Source organism: Trichogramma pretiosum, unplaced genomic scaffold (assembly GCF_000599845.2).
Source record: "Trichogramma pretiosum strain Unisexual culture from Peru unplaced genomic scaffold, Tpre_2.0 scaffold81, whole genome shotgun sequence".
Classification (NCBI taxonomy): Eukaryota; Metazoa; Arthropoda; class Insecta; order Hymenoptera; family Trichogrammatidae; genus Trichogramma; species Trichogramma pretiosum.
In genome coordinates, this window is record NW_019640793.1 from 99,603 (window position 1) to 108,720 (window position 9,118).

Consider the following 9,118-nt stretch of genomic DNA (forward strand, 5'->3'; position numbering starts at 1 on the left):
ATACTAATATATTACAGCTGTATAATTCATGCTGCCGTATACCGAACCGACTGTAAACAAGTGACTGCTCGAGAAATGAAACTTTTGCGCTTACATTTTGTACTGTCATTAAGATATTTGAACAGCATAAAAAGAAACTTGAAGTGATTATCTAACATGCAGTTGCATAATTCTTGTAAATGTCGTACGCGTTCTCTTCAAAATAAAATTTGCTTCGTTTTCGACCCAATAAATTACAAATCTACAATTTGCGTCAGTAAAAGTAATTGCGCGTGATTTTTGAGGCAATAGAGAGAATGGTGCGGGGATATTATACTTGTTTTGATAAGAATACGATATTAAAAAATTGGCGCGCAGAGAACTTGCTAATCGATTGTCGTTGCAGTAAATATACTTCATACCAACAATGCAGCTGACGCAAAAAGCTCTGTTAGTTGGTAGGCTTGCAAGTCGCCAGAGGACGTTACCACTCCACCCATCGCGCTATTCTGTTAATTGCCCATATGTCAAATGTCCAATGCCCATTGTAACATTCAATCATTGATCAATAAGTTGCATTAAATACTTTAGGGCTTTTATCACAAATCTTTAATTTAAAATCAATCTATACATTATTTATTATTGCACAATAAACTTGTAACTTATTTTCTACACTAATATCAACAGAAAGTGATGTCTAGATAAAAATGTACTTATGTCAATTTGATACACATAAAAATAAATATTTTCAATAATACTATTAAATCCAAAACTCCTTTGAAAAAAATTATTTACAATCCAGGCATTATATAAGCTATATTCTCTAATGTTTTTGTAAAAGAGAGACTATTTTCACGTCGAGTCGCAGGGACTTGCTGAGTTAAACATACTAAACTACCCAAAGCACATAATAAAGAATCTAGCAAAACTGAAAGACTGCCTGATACAGTTATTTGACCATTATGTTCTTTTAATCTTTCTCCTATCACAGTTAAGCTTTCCCCTAGTAACTTTAAATATGCTGCAACATCAATTGGTTCAAGTTCAATTGCTCTGAAGATTTTCACATCTCTCATAGGATCTTTGATTACATCTCTAGATTTAATAATATCATTGATAGGTATTTGTTTTAATGGAGAGATCTGAGTATGTTCACTTTTTCTTTTTGAAGAATTTGATAAGGGTGACTTTACAGGAGCTGAAAATACACAAGAAAAATATTGAATAGTTGACAAAGTATATGACTTTTTGTATTCATTATATTTTTACTTGTTTTGGAAATAAATTTTTTTGTTGGTAGGATTTGATTTTTTTCTGATAGGCGTTTTGCTCGATTGCTCCAATTATATTTTTCACTATTAGGTACAGTAGCCCAAAGTTCTCCAAGACGTTTAGAAATTGCAGTGAAATCTTTAATGACAAAGAAAGTTGTTTAATTTGTTTGGCATAAATTAATGAGTGAATTAGAATGCAGTGAAAAAATTTAGATTCTTACCCATACTAGGATATTCTTGTAATAATTTTTGCCTTGTTTCTTTTGACCATAACATGTAAGCAGTATATCTAGTTTTCTAAAATTAATTTTGGGAAGTTATAAGTAAATTCAAAAAAAAAAATATATATATATATATTAATAGTAATCTTTAACTGAATAAATTACTTGTTTAGGTGGTGACACTGGTTTGCATTTAATTTTAGTGATAGTTTTGATAGGCGCAGGAGTCTTCACAAGTTTTTTAGGCGGTTGCGTTTTTTTAGGAACGCTTACAATAGCATCAATATCCAAATCTAAAGAATCTATTTTGATGGTACTGCTAACAGATTTTTTAGATTGTATACTTTTATCATTTTCATCTTCAGATCCTGACAAAGTTGATTGCGATTGAGTTTCATAATCCGAGCTTGATTCAATTTTCTTTTTTTTTTGTGCTGATGAAGAAATTTGAGGACTTCTATTTGGAGAAGCTATTGTTAATTTGTAAGATGGTGGTTGATGAATTTCAGCCACATGAATAGTTTGAGTTACTTCAGGAGTGTCAGGGCGAACTTTAGTTTGTAGATCAATTTTTTTTTTTCTGTTTTGATCAGTTTGAGATCGTGGCCTCTTAACTTTTGTTTCAATTATATTACTTGAAGATTCAAAGTCCATAAGCTTAGATGATTTTTTACAAACCCTGCCACTTCGGGAGACACCAGTAACTTCCAATTCTGTAATTTGAAAAACAAGGTTTTCTCTTTGCAACATGAAATATAACAAAACTATGCAGAATTAATTCATCATTTATCAATTGATGCTAGACCAAAGGAATTTATTCATAAAATATAGGTAAAAATATTTTATATTGTTATTTAGCAATATCTACTCTTATTAAATTAATTATCATATTGAATTTACCATTTCCTTCGCGTTTAGACGTTATATAAACTTCCATTTTATCGTAAATGATCGTAGTTGTCGGTGTAAATAGCTATGATTATAATTACTTTTGAACGAAAATTGAGTTGTAAAATTAAAACGCAGTAATTTGAACTGCGTAGGTTAGTCAAGAATTATAAACATTTTTATTTCAAAGTGCAAAATGTTTACTTGTTTTTAAAGACTTTTGTAACATTGAGTAATTATCGATAACTAGAAAAAATCTATCAATCAATCATTATGCATATAAAAACTTAATTAAAAGTACAGGCGAATTATAACCGGCGCGCTGCGCTCAAAGTTGAGCTTCCGTGTACATAATAGGTACATAATATGGCGGAAAAAATTGAATTTTTCAATCGAGCACAATGTGATATTTAGTTTGCGGCATCGACGTATCGTGTAACTGTTTAACATAAAACACTGTTAACAAACTCTAAATGCAATCAAATTCTTATGTTGACGAAATTGTGCTATCGACGCCAAGTTACTAGTCTCACCCGTGATACGAGGCGGGAAACCAAGACGCGCAAAATTTTTGCATAGGCATAAAAGTCATGAATAGCGCCGCCCTTGCGGATACTGATAAAATTAAATTGAGAGCCGATATTTAATTGCAAATATTGTAATAAGTCGTACATTTTCAATAAAATTCCATGGAAAATTATGAAGTGAGAAAAGGTACTTATAAAATTTTAATCATGAGTTTCATGCATATCAATACAAAAAATTCCACTTAATAAATTTAAAAAATATTCATTTATACCGCAAGGATTACCTTGATAATCTTTTTCATATTACTAAAAAATTTTGTTAGAGAGTTGATTTAAAAAAACATTAAATAAATGTCTGCAATTGTTTAGTAAAAATATAGTCTTATTGAAGTTATTTACATAATCTTGATTGTAAAATTTGATTATTATCCAATCATTTATATTATGAACTAGTCATTGCAGGAGACTTGTTGGCTAATCTTTCAGCTTTTCTAGCAAAGTATCGTTGACAGGCAGCTTCAAAAGCGGGTCCTACACATCTTTTTTTCCATATATCAATCTTTATCTTTTTTTCTATTATTTTAGGCTTCTCAACAATTGCTTCTGGATTGTCTTCCAATTTGTTTGAAATAGTTTCTGATTTTTCATTCTCTTTATTTTTGGAGCTATCTTTTGGTTTTTCATCACTTTGTGTAGTGTCCCTTTCAGTTTGTTTATCTTCATTCGCATTTGATATGCTATCATCGTTTAGTTTTGGTTTTTTATAGTGAATTTCTGAACTATCAGTTTCATTTGATTCATTTACTGCTTTTGTACTATCAGTTTCATGGTCATCTTCTGATTCTGATTTTGATGCTCCTCTTTTTCTATATTGTCTTTTTTGTTTCAACTGTGAAGTAGTTGATTTTTTAACATTTACTTTGCTATTTTTATCATTAAAATCACTATCATCCTCAGAATTTGAGTCAGAAGGTATTGGATCATCTTTGTCAATTTCAAATTGAAGTTTTGTTTTGTTTAGCTGTTTTTTGCTATCTTCCTTAATTTTTGGAAGAATTCCCAAATCTGCTTCATTTCTAACTACAGTTTGTCTATATAAATGTCTATAAAATCCTGTCATATCTTTTTGTTTACTTACATCAGCTATAGCTTCTAACTTGTCTTTATAGTCCAAATCTTCTTGAAATTTTTTGCTTTCTTCCAATTTAGCTTTGTAACTAGATGTTACAAATCTTTCTTTGTCTGGGAACATATTATCTTCTGCTTCAATTTCTTTTTGAATTATCCTATCTTTTCTCAGCTCCTGTTCTTTTTTCCTCAGTTCTGCACTTTTAAGTAAGTTTTGTATATACTTAGGTTTGTTGTCAACTTTATAATGTGCTTTTTCTTCTTCTTTTGCTTTTTCTATTTCATCATAAACTTCATCATATTGAAAAATTGTTGGATCAACTTGTAAAGCCTTTTGTAACTGTATATGATGTTTTGTCTTCATCTTATTTTTTTCATTTTCACCTCTCAGTGCTTTTTTAACCGATTGAGATCCATCTTCTGCGTCTGAATCATCATCATTTCCAAAAACATTTCCTACTTTGGGAGCTGATAAAGCAGCTTTTGCTTTAGGCAAAATTAAACCATATCTGAAAAATTAAAATTAATTTAAATAACAGCTGGAAAATGATTATTTTCAATAAAAAAGATGGAATTTACTTCTATTAATGCATTGAAAGTTTCTAGGTTATAGTAAATTTTCAAATCTTCAGAAATCAAAATGAGTTACACTCTGATGTAAACTTTTTAAATTTTTATATATAAAGGTCATAATTTAAAGTGAAAAATTTTAAGTACAGCTTTACTTACTTTTTACCAGCCATGTTGATAATTTTTGTGCTTATTTATTGCTACGACTAATGCTGTCAGTGTCAGCAAGAAAAAGTATCGACAGTAAACATTAAGCAGACGAAGCCGTAGCTAAAATTGGGCAAGGTGTATAAACAGTAAACACGTATTATAATGAAGCCTGCATTGGTAATTGATATGCGCATATCTGTCTGATTTTGGTGGAACTGCGTGCACAGTGCGCAACAATTGTACCAATTTTAAGATTAAAAATTATTATCCGAGTGCATCTCTACTGGCGTTAGGCGTAGTGCGGCTAGCGTCATCTCAACTTTTCAAGGTTGGCGATATGTCAGATGGATCAGGCAAATAGAACGCACGCAGGTATTGGAAAGTATAGGATACCGCAGCGCCTCTATGAATTCAATGTTAATTTCCATAAGAACTAGAGAAATACTGGCTGATTTTACCCTATCCGACCCTCTAGTTCTTATGGATCACTTACATTGAATACTGAGAGGCGCTGCGGTATCATACACTTCCCAATAGTCAGGGCAAAATGTTTGGGTTTTGCATTTAATTTTGAGTTTTAGTGCTCATATTATAGGGGTACATTATTTTATTCAATATAACAAAATTGATAAAAAAAAATTAGTTTTTTAAATTTGCATATGTCAAGCAACATTTTTTATCAACTATTTTCTAAAACTGTTACCGATAACAGAGCTAACGTTCAACATAAATATTTTTTTATTATTATGCTGCACCCCTTAATTAATACTTTTTGATTTAAAACATTTATTTTTAAAAATTATCAGCTATGCTCAATGAGAATATCGAAAAATGTTTATTACAAACCCGTGCAAATTACTAAATCAAAAGTCTTCTAAAAATCAACATTTGCCAGAGTAGTGTTGTATATATTGAGTAAATACCAACGAATAAAACAAATTCTTAAGACTGTTATTCATTACTTTAATTTTTATTAAATAAGTTTCAATGGGAATTGAAATAAATAGTAGATTACGCAATGAGTTGGAACACCTACTCCATACGAGTTGAGTATACTATTTACCCTAGGTGCAAAATATATTAATACGCACCTACGAAACGGAAAAAAGCCTCAGTTATCGGACACCATGATAATAGTGTTTATTTCCATTCTTGCCGTATAAACATGGCTCCCTAAATCATCAGCTTAACATTCGAAAACTTTGGTGAAACATTCTAGGGATATTTCCCACTGTTTTAGTATACTCTATCCTATGACATTTTCTAATGTAATAAAAACCGCTACGTTAATAACATGTTAACTGTTATAAAAATGATTGATACACATAACATTTTGAAAAGTATCAAAATTACCAATTAATAGTATCTGACGAAACAAGAGTTTCGACCCGTTTTATACAAAAAACCACTCTTTAATAGTAATATATAGCCGCTTACGCGCTAGTCTATTAAAGCTTACCTGGCGATACCTTAACACTTGCTTACTAGCTAAACCTTGAAAATGGCGCTACAAATTTTTTATTGTATTTAACATAATACATTATTTTAGTTTTTATATTTACATTTTCATTGCACGCAAAATTCCAATTGATTTTAAAGTTTGTTTTAAGAGTGTCCAAAAACTAAACTTTTCGGTTTTTTTTATAGAAATTGCTCTTAAAATAATAATTAAAATCAATTTTCGACAAAATAAATATATGCATTAGAAAAGCAGAAAATTTGCTAAACCATTTTGTATTACAAAATTTTTAAATTTGCTGAGTAAACTTCCCTAATCGATTATAATAGGAACTTTTTTTAAGTGTCCGAAAACTAACAGGTTTACCCTAGTACTCTATATAACGAGTGTGGATATGCTTTTTCTGCAAAACGAGGGGTCAGCACGAGCCAAAGACCAGTCACGACACACTCCTCGCCCGTTGCTTAAATTATTATTATAACACTAGATTCTAAAAGTAGTGGCGAAATTGAGATTTTTAAATTAGAGTCCTATAAAGGAAGTTGAAAATTTAGTTGCAGAAGTACTCATTTTTGACTTGCAATCGAAATAATCTTCAGTCATCAACCAATCAATTTGACTTGATTTGACTTTTATTAATTCCCGGTTTTAATCTTACTTACGATTCTTTAGCTACCCTCAAACAAAAAACTTCACAGTACGAACATCTTTGGTTGGTAAAATCGGGAACAAATTAGACATTTGTTAATAACACTAATTCTGATAATAATACATATAACATCCAACAGCCGCTTGAGTGAATGTTTTAATTGCAACACGTTTTATGTTTATTTGAGTGTAAATAATAAAGGATTACAATATTTTTCCAGCTTTTTGGGTGTGAACTAATTCTTATGACGTCTTTAGATGCACAGTGAATAAATCGTGAATACTATATATGTAAAATTAATTTTATCGTCGATCTTTCAATGTTGATACTAGCATATAATTTAACTTGCAACTTTTTTAAAATTATAGTTTAAGAAACGATTATTCCAGCATAGAACTTTTATTTTTCAAAAACCATATTATGCGCTAATTATTGAAAAATGATCAAAAATTGTATAATTCAGGGATCTGCGTATTATTCGTTGTTGTTAAGGGAGTTAGTCCATTAATAAATATAATAATAATAAGTGATTTTCAATTTTTAATTTTGTAAGATTCAAAAAGTATAATATTATTTATTTCATTTAAAATTTGTTAAAAAGGTAAATTAAGTAATAAATGACGTTTTCTATTATAACAAAAGTACAACGATTTTCCCTTGTTATCAAATACATTGGTATAAAATGTGTCCCGCAACTTGCTTGTCGATATCATTAGTGAACAATAACACGTTTATTGGTATAAAGAAGTTGAGCGATTTGTGGTTTGGAAACGTTTGCCTCTTGTTCATAAAGAAGTAATTTTTGACTTATTCTGCTGGATTGTTAAAAGAAGGTGCAAAATTATTTTAAGATATTCATTATATGATAAATTTAAGTGTTGATATAAAATAAATATCACAAATCGAACTATATTATTAATACATATAGTGAATTTGTTTGTTCGACAAACAAAACGTTATTTGGACACTTGTCTTTCGCATATGCTCGAACGAGAAGCGAGAGAAATTGAGTAACTAAAACGCAGAGCTGACAATGTATTATATTCGAAAAAGCAACAAATTGATAATATGGTACTGTCAGAATAAAATACGCATGTCAAGTCAATATTGACGCAGATTTTCATCTCTAATTTGATTCCTGTATCATTGTAGGAGTATAATATAACGTTTTATTAGGTTTATGCGTCGCTCGGATTGTCATGTCGAAAAAGATGCAATAATAAGTATTCCATCGTCGTTTGTATGTACAGTGTCATATGGCAAAAAAATAAAAAATACAGAGTCAACAGAACTTCATGCGATACGTGATTGTAACAGTTAATGCCGGGAAAGACATGCGATGTTAAGATAAACGCTTTCTTCGATTTTTTTTCTCGAAGCGATCGAATGTCAATTAACTGACACGGCAGAGTATAATCTTCGCCATAATCTATTTCGGTATAAATTTTTGCTTTTTCCCATGTATCTACAATTTGGAGTCCCCATTATATGAATTTGTGACATATTTCATGTATACAAACCCAGAGCAATCAAACTAATTTTCAATTCCTTAGAACTATGCTATATAATATTTCAAATAACAAAAATTTAATTATTTTGAAAGTTGTACTAAACAAAATTGATTCTGGTTTGATTTTTTGATCATAAAAATGACCCGATTTTAGTTATATTTATTTTTGTTTAGAATTATACATTTTCAAGTCTGATGAAAATAGAAAAAATATTAAAACTTCAAAAAAGAAATTCAACTTTTTCGATTGCAACATCGCAGTTGGTGCTCGTCAGATAATAATAAAAAATGGAACGTCTTTATTCCAAACTTGGTTATTTTATGAAAATGAAAAAATAGAGAAAAGTTTTACTTATTAAAAATGGTCAGGTTCTCAAGAGATTTAACGAAACGGAGGAGGAAATATCAGAAAGCTAAGAATGATCATATGAGCTCAATAGAATGGAGATGAAACGAACGGAAGTATAAATAAAAATTGTCTGAAAGCAGCGTAAAGTTGGCAGCTCTATTATTACCGACCACCACACACGTTTATAAAATTTGAGTTCGATAATACAATGAAAAAAAAAACGCGATCTATTAATGAGGCCTGGGCTATACATAATCGGTGGTGCTCGCACACCTGTTTCGTATATTACAAGTAAGCCGCGACATCAGCGTCGTTGCGCGCTCTTGAGTGCCAAAAGTGGGAGATATCTCTCAAGAGTGCAAGAGGCAGCAACAGCTGGGACTGTGCTCTCTTATACGAATTTGTTATTATCTT

The 9,118-nt window shown here is 30.4% G+C and overlaps 2 protein-coding genes across 2 annotated transcripts; both read right to left on the reverse strand.

Moving 5' to 3' along the window:
• Positions 1-573: 573 nt before the first annotated feature.
• LOC106657379 (HMG box-containing protein 4-like) lies at positions 574-3,143 on the reverse strand. The gene is made up of 5 exons (XM_014378881.1): positions 2,375-3,143; positions 1,640-2,187; positions 1,475-1,550; positions 1,249-1,389; positions 574-1,177 (listed from the first exon to the last, which is right to left on the reverse strand). Exons 1-5 carry the CDS (start codon positions 2,409-2,411, stop codon positions 771-773), a joined length of 1,209 nt encoding a protein of 402 aa, XP_014234367.1. The 5' UTR covers positions 2,412-3,143; the 3' UTR covers positions 574-770.
• Positions 3,144-3,250: 107 nt separating this feature from the next.
• Positions 3,251-5,078, reverse strand: LOC106657378 (nuclear speckle splicing regulatory protein 1). The gene is made up of 2 exons (XM_014378880.2): positions 4,747-5,078; positions 3,251-4,526 (listed from the first exon to the last, which is right to left on the reverse strand). The coding sequence occupies exons 1-2, from the start codon at positions 4,758-4,760 to the stop codon at positions 3,332-3,334; spliced, it is 1,209 nt and encodes a 402-aa protein (XP_014234366.1). The 5' UTR covers positions 4,761-5,078; the 3' UTR covers positions 3,251-3,331.
• Positions 5,079-9,118: the final 4,040 nt, after the last annotated feature.

Bases quoted from the DNA above. Each gene is read 5' to 3' on its own strand.
- LOC106657379 (XM_014378881.1), bottom strand. From the start codon at position 2,411: ATGGAAGTTTATATAACGTCTAAACGCGAAGGAAATG. The intron at 2,188-2,374 runs GTAAATTCAATA...TTCAAATTACAG, and splicing joins GTCTAAACGCGAAGGAAATG to AATTGGAAGTTACTGGTGTC. The intron at 1,178-1,248 runs GTAAAAATATAA...GTGTATTTTCAG, and splicing joins AAAATTTATTTCCAAAACAA to CTCCTGTAAAGTCACCCTTA.